A 17,012-nucleotide genomic window follows, 5' to 3' on the forward strand; every position below is an offset into this window, starting at 1 on the left:
ATATATATATATATATATATATATATATATATATATATATATATATATAAATCTAAGTTAGAGATAATAAACAGAGGAAAGGGACAAAGATAATACTCAAGCTAGCTCAAGTGTTTTGATTCAGAATTCAGTTCTTTCTCTACTATGCCATACCATCTTGCAAAAAATAGGTGTCATCATCTACTTATAGATGAATAAAAAGGTTCAAGAGAGTTTAAGTTACTTGCCCAAGTTCACTTTTAATTGCAAAGCATTCACTTATATTTCCTGATTCCCTCCCCACAAACCCACTTCAGTCAAGTGGATTTGATGAATGCAAGCTGAGAATATAATGCCAATGACTTAACTCAATAATAGAAACTCATGTCTAGGATATTGAAAATAACTTTAAGTGACTTCCAGAATAAAAATAATCTGATTTGGGAGCAGCTAGGTGGCTCAGTGGATACAGAGCCATGTCTTGAGACAGGAGATCCTGGGTTCAAATCTGGTCTCAGACACTTCCTAGCTATGTGACCCTGGGCAAGTCACTTAACCTCCATTGCCTAGCCCTTACCACTCTTCCTCCTTAGAATCAATATTGATTCTAAGGCAGAAGGTAAGGGTGGAAAAAAACAGAAAACAATCTGCTTTGTAATAGGATGACCATAAAGGGATGTGAATAAGCTCATCTGTTCTCTTAGGATAAACTATTCAGGAAGTATCACATGTTGTTACCTCTCCCCTCCAAAACATATACAGGATACACGAATGCACAACCTGAGAGCTATCTATTTCTCTTAACAAATGTCTAATTCCAGAACATTAAAACTACCACATATGCTATCTACCTGTTGCTTAGGAAAGTCTATTAGTCTTTTTGTCCGTGCATGCTTCTCTCTTTTTAGATATAACTGCACTGCCCAATCCTTTCCATTTCTCTAGAGCCTGTCTCCTTTTATGGCTTCCTTTTTACTTTTCTACACATATTTTTTCTGTGCCTGCTAATTTACATGTTTTCTCTATTAGACTACATGTGCTTTGAAGGCAGGGAGTATTATTTTAATTTCTTTGTATTTCCAGAGGTGCCCAGTGCTTGGTAAGCTTTTAGTAAAAGCTTATGAGTTGCCTTATTGTTTTCAGAGGAAATTTTTTCCTGAGGAAAATTACACAGAGGGAAGGAAGAAATGTAAGCAGAGTAAGAGCAAGAGATAGAAACTAAACATAAAATGATATATTTAGTCCTTTTCAGGAATCAAATGTGATCTTTATGAAAGTAACTTGACTAAGGCTTATTATTAATATTTCCATAATGGTCCAAAATTCCCCTTGATGCATTCTTGCATTGGTCTTGCCTTTCCAAAGGAGAGAGAGAGCTCCATCCCCTGGAAGTAGAATTAACCCCTTCCCACTCCCTGACAAACATAAAATGGGAACTAGGTTTGTCTTGGTGCTTTATGAAGAAGGACTATCATAGTTCTGACAGGGATAGGGTTATTGTCAAATGCCCCAATGACAATAAACATAAATGGCCATCATGCCCTGGAATAGTCCATAATCCCAAAAGGAAGAAAATGCATGTTTTGCTTGGGGTGGTATGTTTTTTCATCTCTCAAAATTGGGGAGAGTTTCAGAGGATTAAGTACAGCATTTCAAAGGGAAGAGTAGTTGTCCAACTCACCGAAGCACCCTTACCATGAGGGACAAAATAGTCTGTTTAATAAAGGAAAAGTCATTTGGGTGTCAATATTTAGTACATTACTCTAAAAACTATTTCAAAACGTACTACAAAGCAGTTAGGTAGCTCAGTGGACAGAGTCAGGCCAAAAGTCAGGGAGACCTGGGTTCAAATGTGACCTCAGATAATTCTTAGCTGTGTGACTCTGGGCAAGTCACTTAATCCTAATTGCCTACCTGTTATTATTACTATTCTATCTAAGAACATATACTTAATAAAAGATTTCTCGGCAGAATGTAACACTGTTTTGTTTTGTTTTAATGTTACAAAAATAAAATTGCAAGTCAATATAAAGGAGAGCAGTTACATAAATATTAAATGAATGTCAGACTTACGAGTCAGGATGATTTGAATTTGAATCTCACCGAGATACTTGCTAGTTGTGTGACCTTGGGCAATACATTTAATTTCTTTAAGCCTCAGTTTCCTCATGTGTAAAATGAGGATAACAGAACCTACCTTCCAGGGTTTTTGTGACAATCAAATGATACAATATATATAAAGTGCTTTGTAAATCTAAAAGCACTAGGCAAGGCACTTAAGGCAATTTTAGGGAGTTCTTCATCACACTTAAGTAGTGTTCTACCATAAGTATTATCTTGTTGCATCATAGAAAGATACTAAATTTTATTTATGGACATTGCAAATAGGTATGCCACATGATGAATTAGGATTATTTAAAGTACATATTATATTTATACAAATTTTTGGGGGGATGGTAAATGAAAACAAGGACTTACCATTTGTTTATGATTTATATATTCACTTAAGAGGATTTTACTATCTCAATTTGTCTTTGATTGTCTTCTTGTTAAACAGCAAACCTCTTAGTGATGATAATTAGAAGTAATAGTAAATAATTGCCCAATTCTTGTGTTCCATGTCACTTGCAACAACAGCAAACTCAATGATTGGAACATTTTAATTATGAAGATGACAAAAATTATTTTCATATGTATTATAACATTTTCTTTTATCCAAATTTAATTGACTTGGAGCATAGCAACTTTAATGAGACTAAGTCACTAGTTTAAATATGAAATTTTAAAGACTATATTAAATTTTTAGTACAAATATTTATAAATGCCCTATTTATATTTTTAAAAACCCATGAGAATAATATAATCCATTTGCATATAGACAGATCCCCTTAAACTACTATCTATCATATATCGTTTTGGTTTGGGTCTCATCAGTTAAGGAATGTGTAGTATTTGATTTAGTTTATTTTGACAACCTCAATTCTGTTGATGGAATGCAATTCTTCTCTAATTTGATGAGAAACTGAAGACATAACATAACAAGGATCTTTTCTCACCCACAATCCCTTTCTCTGCCAAAAACATGAAAGTTTTTGAATAATTGAAGAAAAGTATTTAAAAATTAAAAGCCTAAGACTCACCAATCCCTATTAAAACTCAAACTTTAATTATCTATATCTTCATCTTTTTTTTTCTATTTGTGAAGATCTTCAAACTGAGGACCTGATTCACTGAGGAAGGCTTGCGTAAGTAAATTTTGAGATTTTCGTAAAAAAAGAGGATGGGATCTCCCTTACATTTTCTTGATGTTGACTGTCCAAAAGATTAAATAGATGCTATTTAATTTGTCTATTTATATTGTCTTTATTTTTCATGTTCAAAATTCCAGTGCAGAGTTAAATCATGCAGGCAATAAGCTACATTAGGATTGATGCAGGCAACAAGGAACAGATCCCACTCTATGACCAGTAAAATCTTGAGCTATTCAGGACTGGTAGATGGTAAGGAGTCAGGAATAAGACTACTGAACTAAGCGAAATCTCATCTTCCTTGCTTCCCTTTAATACATAAGCCTGAGTCTGGGGTGGAGTGGGTAGAAGAACAAAGTCTTTCTCCCATGATTAAGGTTAAGAGGTAAAATAAGACCTAAAAGTGGGAAATATTTTCTAAATTGTCACTTGATCAAGATGAAAAAATCATTAAACAAACATATCATCAAAGTTTTTGACAAATCTTATTCAACTTATTCTGCAATTCTTTATTTTAAGCTCTCCTTATCACTTAAATATGAAAATGAAATAGAAATACATACCAAAAGAGCCTCATCTTGGGTGCTAGTTGAGAGTTCCGTAGATGTTGTGCGGACAGTAGACGGCCCTGTTAAAGAAACATTGGATAGCCGCCTTCTCCTCACACCACTGCAGTTATTAGGGATTTTAAATGCACATCTCTTATGGTAGTTCAGGCCACATCCTGGAAGAAGAATAACACATCATATTTAAGGTTATACAATACCATATACAATAAACATGAGGGATAAATTGATTTTAAATGCAATTTCTTGAATTTTCCTTGGAGTTCATTCTGCAATATAAATCTGATTTTGACTTTTGACACTTTGATGTGTTTTGTTTTCATAGTACAAATGTTTATAGATGATTCCCATTCCATATTTTATAACAAAAAAGGTAAAAAACAATACAGTAACTTCAGCTGAAAGTACATGCATCAAGAACATCTAGGTGACTCAGTGGATTGATAGTCAAGCCTGAAGTCAGAGGTCCTAGGTTCAAATCAAACACAAACACTTTCTAGATGTGTAACTATGAGCAAATCACTTAAGCAAGCTCCATTGCCTAGCCCTTATCACTCTTCTGCCTTTAACCAATACACAGTATTGATTCTAAGAAAGGTAAGGTTTATTTAATTACTTTTTTAAAGGGCATGCATTATTTCAAATCTGTAATTGCACCATAGCATCTCAGTATTAAAAAAAATAATAATAGAAATAAACTTTATCTTTTTCATACTCCCCACGGAATAAGAAAAGAGAAACAAGTTTCTTGAAAGGTAGGTGTGTGTGTGTGTGTGTGTGTGTGTGTGTGTGGGGAGAGAGAGAGAGAGAGAGAGAGAGAGAGAGAGAGAGAGAGAGATAAAGTACATAGTACCCATGAGGGAATTTTTTTTACTTGAATATTTAGATCTCTCTCTCTGTCTCTGTCTTTTTTCTCGCTCCTCTCAGCATGTGTGTGTGTACATATATATACATATATATATTTATATATATATATATGAATAATATGTATTATGCATAGATATCATTCATTCTGGCACATCATTCTAATGGACTCTTAGCATTCTGATTTTGCTCCCTACAAAAGTGGGTATGTGGCTAGAACTAAAGAACAAGAGTACAAGATAGTGTTAGGATTCAGGAACTACTATTTCAACTATTCATGGTCCTACATGAAGACCTTAAGGCTCTTGGCAACCTACTTCAACTCAACCCTTCCTTCTGCTTCTATGGCTGTCTAGAATGAGGCTAGGTTATGGAAAAGTCTTCCCTTTGAATTTATAATTAGAGAATTATTTGGAATTTAGGCCATACTGGAAGTTTGGTCATAATGCATATGTCTCAAAATATTAATATACAAAATTAATAAATTATGTTTCAACTTGGGTCAACCACCAATTTTTTGCCACGATATTTTCACACTATATGTAAAGTAAGTACAGTGTATCTAAGGTCAGTAAAAGTTAGGCTTATTTGCTTATAAATTTCATGAAATCTGAATTAAAATGGCTTCACTAATAAGTGGTATCTGAATATGGATGATAGTCTTCATCTATTAAGCAATTAAATTCATTTTTATCTCCATGTCATTTATTTACTAATTTATTTCTTTAATTTGGAAATTTGTGAGGGTTTTCTTTCTCAAAGAAGGAAGAAAAGCACTATTTAAGCAAATTCTCAGTTTCTCACTAATATGGAATCAAAATGTCTTGAAACTTAATTTGAAAATTAGATCACTGAAAGAGGGTCTGATATTAATTCAGTAGAGACCAAAAAAAAATCCAAACAAGAAAATTAAAAGCTGAACAAAGAAGGATGTGATATATAAAGAACTCCTTTGGAATGGTGAGGAAGAATTTCTGCATGGGAATCAAAACAATATTTTTATACCCTCTAAGGAATAAAAGAATTTTATATCCTGAAGGACCAATTCATTACTCCATATATCAAAGATGGTGAAATTTTCACTTGAAGAAATAAAGGAATAAGCTTCTTTTATTGCATAAAATCGATTCACATTACAAACTTATTAGGGAAAAAGAATATTCAGAAAGTTCAACATTCAAATAAAATACTCCATTCAGAACAATGAAATGAGAAAAAACAAATAATGAGCCATTGGTAAGAAAGAACTATTGTATAATTCTTTTTCTCTCTGTAATTGTGAAGCTGAGGCAGAATTCTTTTAAAATAATTCTAGTGAAAAACTAATTACTATCTTAAAAATACAAATTTATTGACATGTAAAAAAGGTTATAAGTTTCTACATCTTTAATCTATTAAAATGCAATATGTTCTTTTGATGTAATCATTTACTTTGCATAATTTGGGATTGAGTTAATAAGATTTTAATTTGTATTCTCTAATCTTTCAACACAAAACCATTCTTTTATCATATTAGATGGTAAGTATAGCTCAGAAGAACTGTCTATTTTTCTAACCAAATTTAGATTATAGCTCATAAAATTTGAATTTTTTCTTCTAAAAATCATTCAGTTAATATTTATTCTTTATTAATCTTTCTTACCCATGAGCCATGCCTACTCTTGTATCAAGAGAGAAAAAAATTAAATCAAAGACAAAAAAAAAATCCTTCCAGATATATCTTCATAGTTTAGTAAAAGAAAAATCCATATTAGTCATTTCTAAAAATGTGTTTCTCTATCTCATTTTAAGGTTAGTGGCATGTTTAATCTTCATTTGATTGTACTTTTAAGATCATTATTTTGTGAAAAGATAAGCTATGGGGGCAGAAATGGAGTGAGTAAAGGGTAAGAAATAAAAAGGCAATTCAAAGATATTTCCATTTTGTTTAAATAAGGGACATAACATAATATACCTTCACATTTAAGTCCTTGACGGACAAGCCCCCATAACATTTCTCCACAGTGGTCACAGAAAGCTGGTGCCCGATATGAATGAACAAATAGAGCATGAGGTCGGATCTGAAAATCTTCAAAGGTAGCAGAAGCTGCAAAAGAGTAAAACCATTGAAATATAGGGTCAATAAATATAATAAAAAACATACAATCACCTTGCCAATGGTTAACTGAGATCTTCCAATAATATAAGCTTCATCTTAACCATTAGATTCAACCTTTCCCTAAGGTCTGTTAATTAGTAGCACATTTGACTCCCCAGAATGTAACCTCTTTTCTTTTTTTTTTTTTTTTTTTTTTTTTTTTTAATGTTCTTTCATGGACTCAGATATCAACAAAGTGAGAAATAGCCAAAACAGAGGCAGCAGACAAAGAAACTTGGATAATCTACAGTCAGGGAAATCACAGTCTCTGATTATTTGAATTTCCATTTAGACTAGTAGATAACTTTTTGTTCTCAAAGGACTGGACAATATTCAATTTATATCAACTGTCCTTTATATATGTAGTACAAATGCCCTCCTCACCTCTGCCTATTAGAATATCAAATTTTTCTTCAAACTTCAGTTAAATTAAGACCCTCTAGATTTTCCTGATTGATCCCTTAGCTTCTAATGCTTCACCAAATTACCCTGCATTTTCTTTGCAAATATTTTGTAAATACTTCTACATGTATATGTTGTTTCCTCCGATAAGATTATAAGCTCTGAGAAGGCAGGTGTTGCTCCATTTTTCTATGTTATACTAAAATCCTAGTGTATGTAGGTATTTTTTTAAATGACTGATTCTTGGCAAACAAATATATTAGTAAAAAAAAAGATGGAAGCCATAATTATAATCATAAAGAGGGAGAAAAAAAAGGTCAGTCTGCTAAAGAAATCGGAAGTATTGGAAAATGTTAGTTTATCAGCATGACAAGTGAAGTTTACACAAAAAACTGTGTGAGTCTCTCCACAGTGGAAGGGAAACTAGGTTATAAACCATATAATCATAAAGTCTAGAGTATGCCCTTATATGTGTCCATGTGTCTTTATGAGACCGATGAAGAGTTTTAAAAAGCCATTTCTTTAAAACTGAGACTTATTTTCTTCTGATGGCCTTGCTGCTACAGTCATTATTATTCTATGTTTCAAAATTATCATTAATGTGCACTTTAGTCTTCCAAGAGAGACCTTGCTAAGAATTTGCAAATGATTTCCAAAGATGGGATAATCATCATATTCTGAAAACCAAATACTGATGAATAATTATGATACAGACAAATGCTTCTCTTTTTTTATGGAAGTAGGGGGAATAAAAAGAAAAAAACACAGCCTGCTCTTTGAAACACAACTGAATATCAGCTGTGCTTTCATAAACTTTTTGTAGTCAGTCAATTTATTCCCTTCCCCCTCATAGAGTATAATAAAAGGTTTAACCTGAAACATCTAAATCTTCACCTACATGCACATATTCAAATAAATGCTTTAAAATTTGTGGAGAGACAATAATATCTTTTCACCGGAACCTTGGAGAATGAAGGTAGGGAGATTCCACTAGATAATAATGGCATCAGTGCTTAAAGGCAGATTAGGTCCAAAATTTAGGTTTTGCCAAAAGTGAATCTAATTTAATATTAAATGTGATAATGATTTCAAAGCGGGACTTTCTAATGAAAATTGAGCATTAAGGAAGGTGTTACTGTTTCTTTGCTTTTTGAGAAACTAAATAATGAAACCCTCAAACCATGCCTGATAAAATAAACTGCATCTGACTGAAAAAGCAGAGTCAACTTATTGAAATTGCTGGGATAAAGCAAAATAACTTAAAAAAAATGTTTGGGAAACAGTCAATCATCTGAGAAAAGGAAAATAAAGGTCCTTTCTGGAAGGATTCTATCTAACCTGAGAACTTCCTAAGTTTTTTGGGAAAATCCCTATGGATGCAAATTCATCTTTAAGAATAACTTCTTATTAGCTAAGTGGCATGTTGGTGGCTACAAAGTATTTAGGAACCAAATATTGTTAAGTATTAAATTAATATTAGTTCACCTGACTCCAGAAAGCACAGCGGCATATAGCACAGGAAAGGACACTGAAAAACAAAATAGAGCAGTCCATTTAAAACAGGCGTTCTTATCCTATATTGTGTCATAGAGCCCTTTTGCAGTTTGGTGAAGCCTAGGGTCCATTTTCAGAATTATGTTTTTAAATTAGTAAAATTTATAGGATTATAATGGCAACTAAGTGGTGCAGTATAGGCCTGGCCTGGAGTCAGGAAGATCTTAGTTAAGGTTCAGCTTCAGACACTTATTAGGTGTGTGATGCTGGACAAGTCCCTTTATCCTGTTTGCCTTAGTTTCCTCATATGCAAAATGAACTGCTGAAGGAAATGGCAAACTACTCCAGTATCTTTGCCAAGAAAATCCCAAATGGGGTCACAAAAAATCAAAAGTGATTAAAATTTCTAAACAGCAACAATAAAATAGGATTAAAAAGGAAACTTGATATACTGAAATACAATTATAAAAAAAAATTTTGTTAAAAAGTTCACAAACAACAGATGAAAGAATCTCCGATTTAAAGGAAAAAATATACAGATCAAGCAGGTATAGAATTTTGGAGCTAGATGTGACCTTATGATCATCCATTCCATGCCTTGCTGTTATACATTAAGAGCGGGAAAATGATATGCCCAAAGTTATACAATTACTCCATAGCAGATTCTGGACTAGAATTCAGGTCCTTTAGACTCTACGTGATTATTTAAGGTTATAATCAGAGATATGGAGAGTCTGTATTGTATAGAAGACAGCATGCTGGATTTTAGTCTAAGTGGCATCTCAAATACAAAGTTATGTGATTGTGGGAAAGTCATTTAGTTCCTCTGAGTCTCAGGCAACTCTTTAACAGGATAAGTTACAGGGAGACTGTAAAGAATGAACAAAGTTCTCACATAAGACGTGGCACTTTTGAAGGCATTACAGTTCCATCATGTACTGTCATATCGAAAAAATGAATTTGGAATTGTTATTTCTCTTCTAGACAATTAGGGCTTGGCTATTTTCTTAGAAGTTATAGGGGAAAAGTACAGGGGATGGAGGAGAGAAATGGTCAGACTGGCTCACTGCTATTCATCTTTAAAACTGAAGTATTCTCACTGTTGTCATTGTCATATTTGATCAAATAAAAATATCATCTACTTCGATCTCATTAAGAATAGAGATTAGTCTCATGAATTTGTGCCACCTACCATATTTTCAAGATCATATGACCAGCCCAGACGCCATGATGGAGAAAGTATCTGATCATCCCTGAGTTCCATCATGCCTTGCTTTCTTGTTCCATTCTCCTGACACTCAAAAGCTTCCAAACTGTCCCAGCGAATTTCTATTTAACCATGAATCCAACTGGGTCATGTGCTGAGGAAGGGAAGCATGGACAGGGCAATCAACCAATAAGTATCTCAATTTCCTCAACTATAAAATGAAGGGGGTCAGCCTAGATGACCCTCTGAGTTCTCATCAAGTTCTAGCTCTATGATACTATTTGTTCAGTTCTTTTGTGCTTTGATTTGTGCCTACTTGCATAGATACATTTAAAGCAGAAACTAAATTCGAAGCAATAATGGAATCATTACAAGTATCCTCAAAGACAGAAACAATATAGCAAGTGGGCATATTGATTTCTTTTGTTAAAGAAAATATGAAATCCTACTATCATCTATACAGGGTGGAGTATCTCAAATGCCTGTTTTTGATAAATGCATTAATATTTAAGTTTTTTTACTACAGTCTCAATGACTAACCATGGAAAGGGAGAAGACACTGGGGAGGAGACATATGAATGGTTTCAGAAGAAGGAACAGATTTTTAAAAAGCAATCATTTACATTTGTAGCTACTGACTCCACCCCCCAAAATGATCAAGTGGGGTTAATTAACTAGTTTCACCCCAATATTCAAGAAAGCATATTCCAAGTTTTGAGTATGGAATAAGTTACTTATGATCACAGAAGTGAAGCCTGTTATGCTACAGATGAGGATCTGGGGCCTGATAAAGAAACTTAAAATTTTTTCTTCCCAAGGATACAGATGATTTGGTGGCATTAATGGAATTTGAGCCCAGTCCTCTGATATTTAATCTTGTACTCTTTTTCCAGTAAACAACTTGCCAAATTTGACCCTTAAGATCTATTCTTTGCAGGCCAGAGGACAATCAAACTCTGGAGGAGAAAGGAAAACATTTTGGGGCCAATAATATGACATGGATTTTTTGGCATGTGTAATTGGGTACATACATTTCTCACTATAGCATGTGATGTGGTTTGAAACATACTGTGAGGTAAGCGTATGTCTTTTTGTCACATGTAGCTAGTGGTTATAAAATGTGCTGTCTACCTTTAACTGCTGTATTGGTAAAGTAATTCTAGTTTCTTGGATGATGGTTGTTATAAAAATGCCACCTGAATACCCATTGGTGTTTTCCAAATCCAGGATAATAAGAGCTTGACAACATTGCTTTAGACATTTCTTTGGATTACTTGGGAAAGACACAAGCAATTAAACCCTGAAGAATTATAGTGCCAAAAAAAATGTGGCAAATAAGTTTGTTTTTCCTTTTGCAAGAGAATTAACATTCACAAGCAGCTAGCACCCTTGACTTATGTTTAAATGCCGTATTTCTAAAGTTCAATTTTAATATTCTTCTGTTAATTTTAGAATAATTAAATACATTTTAAAAATAAAACCTACAGAGTATGGTAAGGTTTTTATATTCATTTGAAATCAAAACACAACATCCATTCATTATGAATTTACCTGTTCTGTACCCTGGGGGAAATCAACATTAGCTGAGTTTATGCATGCTGTCTCAACTAATCACAAAATTGCACTTCAGAGATAATCACTTAGGATCAGAAAACAAAGTGAACACTGTAATTCAAGTTCATTTAAGTCTTAGAGCCAAAATGGACTGATAAGAATAGGCATATGAAAGTGTCCTGTAGTCTGGAAGCCAGCAACAATGTGTTATCTGCCACTCTTTTATCATCAGTCAGTCCCATCTAAATTAAAATCAAATAACAGGCATGTGAGTATAATAGGCCCTTTACACTTATATTTGTGTCTTTTTGATTTGCTCTATTCACAGTCCATTGTTATGCTCCAGTGTGCATGAGAAGAGAAAATGACATGCTTTACTTGGTCACTGAGTGTTTGAAACATGTAATTGAGCCAGAAACCCTCAGATAATCAGTAGTTCCTTTAAAGTTCATTATAAATTGTTGCATAAAATAGAATAAACTGTTTGGTTCTTGTATTTAAAAAAGTGAAGCTCTAGAAAACAAAATAAAGAATCTTTAGAGGTCAAGCCTCTGTATTTAATGATAAGGAAATTATTTTCTTCCTCTAGTTTTTAGGGTCAAATTGAGAGGGGCACTGGTTCTGGGGACCATGAAATGTGCATTTGGATAAGACAAGACTTAGAAGGGAATATTATAGGTGTCTTCACAAATTGGAAGATTTATCCTGTAGAGAGTTTAGGGCATAGATTTAGAGGTAGAAGGAATCTCAGCAGATATCTAATACAACCTCCTCATTTTACATATTTAGAAACTTAGGTTCAAGAACATGAGGAGTTAACCCAAAGTCACACAGAGGTAGAATTTGTACTCAAGACCTTTAAGTGTAGAAACAGTGTCTTTTACATTCTATCCTACCATCTATTCGGTTTTTCTGAAGAGAGCAGAGCAAGGATCACTGAGTGGAGTTGTAAAGAGGGAAAGTTAGGTCTTATATCAGAACAAACAGCAATAAACTTTCCACTGGTTACATCACTCCCAATATATATTGACTGTCCTAGGAGGTTCTGGGTAATTCTGTCATTAGAGGTCTTTTAAAGCAAAGGTAAACATATATGGTGTACATTGCTGAGAGGCTACTTTTTCAGGCATAGATGGAACTAAATAGCTACTAAAATGCTTTCCTACTGTGCAAGTCTGAGATTTTGGCCACTATGATTTAGGAAGGATACTCAAATTAAGTTATTGTAAAATCATTTTTAAAACTTAAAGAAATTCAACAAGACCATCTATTCCAACACCTTGCACAATTCGTGAAAACCCTTTATGATATCCCTGACAGATGGTCATTTGGCTTCTGTTTGAACCCTTCCAGTGACTATGACAATCACCATTTCCCAATGCAGATGATTTCATATTTAGGCCACAGCTCTAATGAACAGAAAATTTTTCCATAGATAGACAACAGCCATCTCCCTGTGGTTGCCATTCATTTGTCTTATCAATGAGATAACATCTATTGAGTAGATACTTAATAAATGCCTGTTCTCTTCCCTTTCCCTCAGTTCTGGCTTCTAGAAAATAAGGTAACTCATTATTTTCTTTCAAAAGGCAATCTATCACTCATTTGAAGATAATTATTCATTTTTATTCTACATATTATCCTACCTCTTTATATTCAATTCCTTCAACTATTACATTAAGGATGTAGTTTCTAGACCCTTCACCAATAGCATTTACTTACTAGTGAATAGCTTTCATTTGCTAGTATTCTTCTTAAAACATAGTATTGAGAACTAAACAAAATATTGTATTTTGAGCTGAACAATATAAATAAAATGGACTATCCTTCTCTCTCTCTCTCTCTCTCTCTTTTTTTTGGCTAAAATACTGAAATATCTGATTAACTTTCTGATGCCCAGAGCACATTCTTTGTATATAATGACATATAAATCATGAAATTAAATTAAAATGACAACAAATATTTGTGAATTACATATGAGTACCATGCACTGACTCCCCTCCAAACCCAGGAGCTGAGGATAAAAGCATTTTGGGAGGGGGCTGATGTGTTTTGTTCATTGTTTTGAATATTTGGAAAAGCTGCATCAATATGAAATTAATATTAATTTCCAAGTTCTACATAAGGTTTTTGCTCTTCTGACTATGCTGTCTTTGATGAAAATTTAACATATTTGACTAAATGTTCAATCATCAAAGTACAACTTAAAGATATGAGTCATAAAGATAATCTAGTCCAACAATCTCATTTTAAATGTGAAGTAATTGAGAGTCAGAGATGCTAAAGAGACTTGCCTGAAGTTAAATTTAAGAGGCATTAAAGTCAAGATTTGAAGTCAAGACCTCTGACTTCAAATCCAATATTCTTCTTGGCGAGGTCAAGATATTACAAGATATACTTCAAAGGACATAAAATTGCAAGAGATAATTGTTATGTTGGATGACAAAATCAGAAAGTAAAAACAACTTTGTATATAAAAAAGGGCAAATGAATAATCAGGATCCTGAAATTCTGACACAATGGATGAAAGATGAATGAATGATGATAGCAGTGTCATATCTTGTAAAGAATTCTTTCTCTTTATATGTACATATACACATATAATATATAGAGAATATAAATATATAAATGATATTATAATGCCTATATATAAAATCTCATTTTTGACTCACAGGAAATCTTTGAAGTAGGCAGTATCCTCATTTCACAGATATGTGAAAACCCAGTCCATAAGAATTTTACTTTAGACTCATGCAGCCTTTCTTTGTTTGATTAAAGATAAAGTTTCCTATCACTTTGCTAAGGAGATTATAATTTTAAATGAAGTTTTCAATGAGAGAAAGTTTTAGAAGACAATAAAAAAAGAGATAAACATAGAGTCAAGAAAATCATACAACTTGAATATCACCCATTATGCCTCACTTCTAATGCATATGGCCCACAGGACATTGTAACCCTGGATACGTAGTTAATCTCTCAGGAATCCTGACAAAATCTCCAAGCCTACAAATTTCAGAAAATATGAAAAATCTGTACTTGGAAAAGATTCTCACTAGTTAGGCCCTATATTGATGAGTAACAGTTCCAATTTATTCTCGTTTCACTTGAAAAAAAAACTTAAAATGATACTTTTCTTTATGTATCATCATAAAGTGATTTCATTTAAAATTATGAAAATATTGGCCTAACAGGGTCTAGGCATGTATGAATGGATGAAGCTCTAGGAATGAATTATACTAGATATATAGTATACTCTCTTCCCTAACTTGTTAAGAAACACATTTCTTCTTGTTAATAAAATATCCTGGTTTACATACAATTCTGTAAACATTATTAAGTATCTGCTGTGGAAGACACCATGCTATATACTAAGAGATACAAAGACAGAAAATGACTGAATATCTATCCTCAAGAAATATATGTTCTAAGGAACCTAGGCAGCACAGTGCCAGGGCTAGAGTTGGGAGGACGTTGGGTCAAATCTGGCCCCAGAAGTTTCCTAACTGTGTGACACTGGGCAAGTCACTTAACTCCAATTACCTAGCCCTTGTCAGTATTCTTAGAATGGATATTAAGACAGAAGGTAAGGGTTTAAAAAAGAAAGATATGTTCTAGTAAATACAAGAGAAAAGAGGGAAATATCTATAGTTAAATAAAAATCAAAACAGATGGGAGGTAGGGGAGATCAAATAGCATAGTATGAGAAATGACAGGAGAATGGAATCACTTCTTTTTATGAGTACAAGCAATAACTTCTTGGAGTAGGTAGCACATGGGCTAGGCTTTGAAAGAAAATAAAAATTTCAATAAGAATAAATTCAGAGAAAGCCCATTCTACTAATAAAGAATAGTCATTGTAAATATTTTAAAAGTTGGAAAGAGAAGGTGCAGAATGGAGTAGAGTAAGCGACTAAGTTTGACTGGAGATATTTGATTATATGAGTTCATTTATTGGCTACAGTTGAATGTGTGGTATCATGCAGTTCAAAATGAGATAAAGTAATTAGGAGCCTGGTTAAAGGAGTCATAAATTCTAGGACCCAATTGAACATATCTGTATATTTGTAAAGTTATCTTAATATCTTTGTTAAGGAAGGACTGGAAAAAAAGGAGAAACAGGAAGCTTGAAAACCAGTTCAGAGACTGTGATAGTAGTCCAGGTGAGATATAATAAGGGTATAAATTAAAGCGATGAAAAACCTTCCTTTTTCATTGCTTTAATTATATAGGCACCTATAATTTATGGAGGGAAAGAAGAGTAAGAGTATTTTGAAGTTTTAAGCCTGCAAAATTGGAAGAACTATCATGACACCAACAGAGATGAGAAAGTTGATGAGATGAGAAACAGAAAAATTTCAATTAGAAAAAACACAGTATCATAGATTGAGAGTTGGAAGGGTTCTCAGAGATTTCTTTCAATTCTCTCTTTGAAAAACAGGGAATCTAAGCTTTAGAAAGGTTACATGACTTAAACGGTATCAGATAAGAAGTAACAAAGAAAGGATTTTAACTCAGTCCCCTTGACCCCCAACACAGTTTTAAATATTTTGAGCATGAGTTTTAAGTGAGACATGTCCAAAAAGCACAGTTGGAATTGTAAGACTAGAGTTCTGGGAAGAGTGATGGATTAGACATATAGATTGGTCAGTTATCCTCAGCAGGATGACATACGAAACTAAGAAAAAGAAAAAAAAAAACAGCTGTGAAAAGAGTTTAGAAATTAAAACAACAACAATTATGGACATTCTATGGCAAAGATCAGAATTAGGAGTTAGGAGAAATAAGAAGAGAAAGAAACAAAGAAGTCCTCATCAAGTTAAGAAGATAGGGCTATGGGAGCCAAAAAAATTGGAGCAAGTGGGAAAGGAGAAGTGGTAAAGGGAGGGGTGATTAACAGTGTCGATTACTGTAGAAATTTTATCAAAATAGTGACTAATAAAAGGTGATTGAATTAGACAATTATGAAATTGTACTGATGACCTTGAAGAGAACATTTATAGTGGGATGCTAGGAAAGAAATTCAAATGATAATAGGTTGAAAAATGGATAATGAAGAAGTGAATGTGAACTATCTAGAAGTTCTGGCAAGATAAGAGACAGGGTGATAGCTAGAAGGGATAATATGTATGGCCCTCCCATAAGAAGCTTTTTTATTGTTTTATTTTAAAGCAAAACATAGATAAGAATGTTTGCAGAGAGAAGGGAAGAGAGGAAAAAGAAAGAGGAATGAGTTAAAATGAGACAGCATAATGACTGAACAAAGTCTCTACAGGAAAAGTCAAGAGATGAGGTCAAAGGCATAGGTGGAAGAATTTCTCTTAGTAAAGATGAGAACTACTCAATGCTAAAAATATACCAAAGTAGCTAAGTCTTTGAAAATAATCATCCTTATAAAATTGCTTTTATTGTGTACAATGTTCTCCTGATTATGCTCACTTTAGTTTGCATGAGTTCATATAAATCTTTTTAAGTTTTTCTGAAACCATCCTGCCCTTCATTTCTTAGAACACAAAAGCATTCCATCACAATAGTATATCACAACTTATTCAGTCATTCTCCAA

At 33.3% G+C, this 17,012-nt stretch overlaps 1 protein-coding gene across 2 annotated transcripts in view; it reads right to left on the reverse strand.

Annotated features, from left to right (window-relative positions):
* PRKD1 (protein kinase D1) overlaps positions 1–17,012 on the reverse strand; it is a 181,023-nt gene that overhangs the window by 106,576 nt on the left and 57,435 nt on the right. Inside the window, exons 2-4 of one of the 2 annotated variants that reach the window (XM_044665051.1) lie at positions 6,612–6,743; positions 3,787–3,951; positions 468–487 (exon numbers count right to left, since the gene is read on the reverse strand). In XM_044665051.1, coding sequence (XP_044520986.1) covers positions 468–487; positions 3,787–3,951; positions 6,612–6,743 — 317 coding nt within the window. The remainder of the gene's footprint in view (positions 1–467; positions 488–3,786; positions 3,952–6,611; positions 6,744–17,012) is intronic. The other variant, XM_044665050.1, reaches the window with a different exon arrangement.

The sequence above is a fragment of the Gracilinanus agilis genome, chromosome 2, assembly GCF_016433145.1.
Source record: "Gracilinanus agilis isolate LMUSP501 chromosome 2, AgileGrace, whole genome shotgun sequence".
Lineage (NCBI taxonomy): Eukaryota > Metazoa > Chordata > Mammalia > Didelphimorphia > Didelphidae > Gracilinanus > Gracilinanus agilis.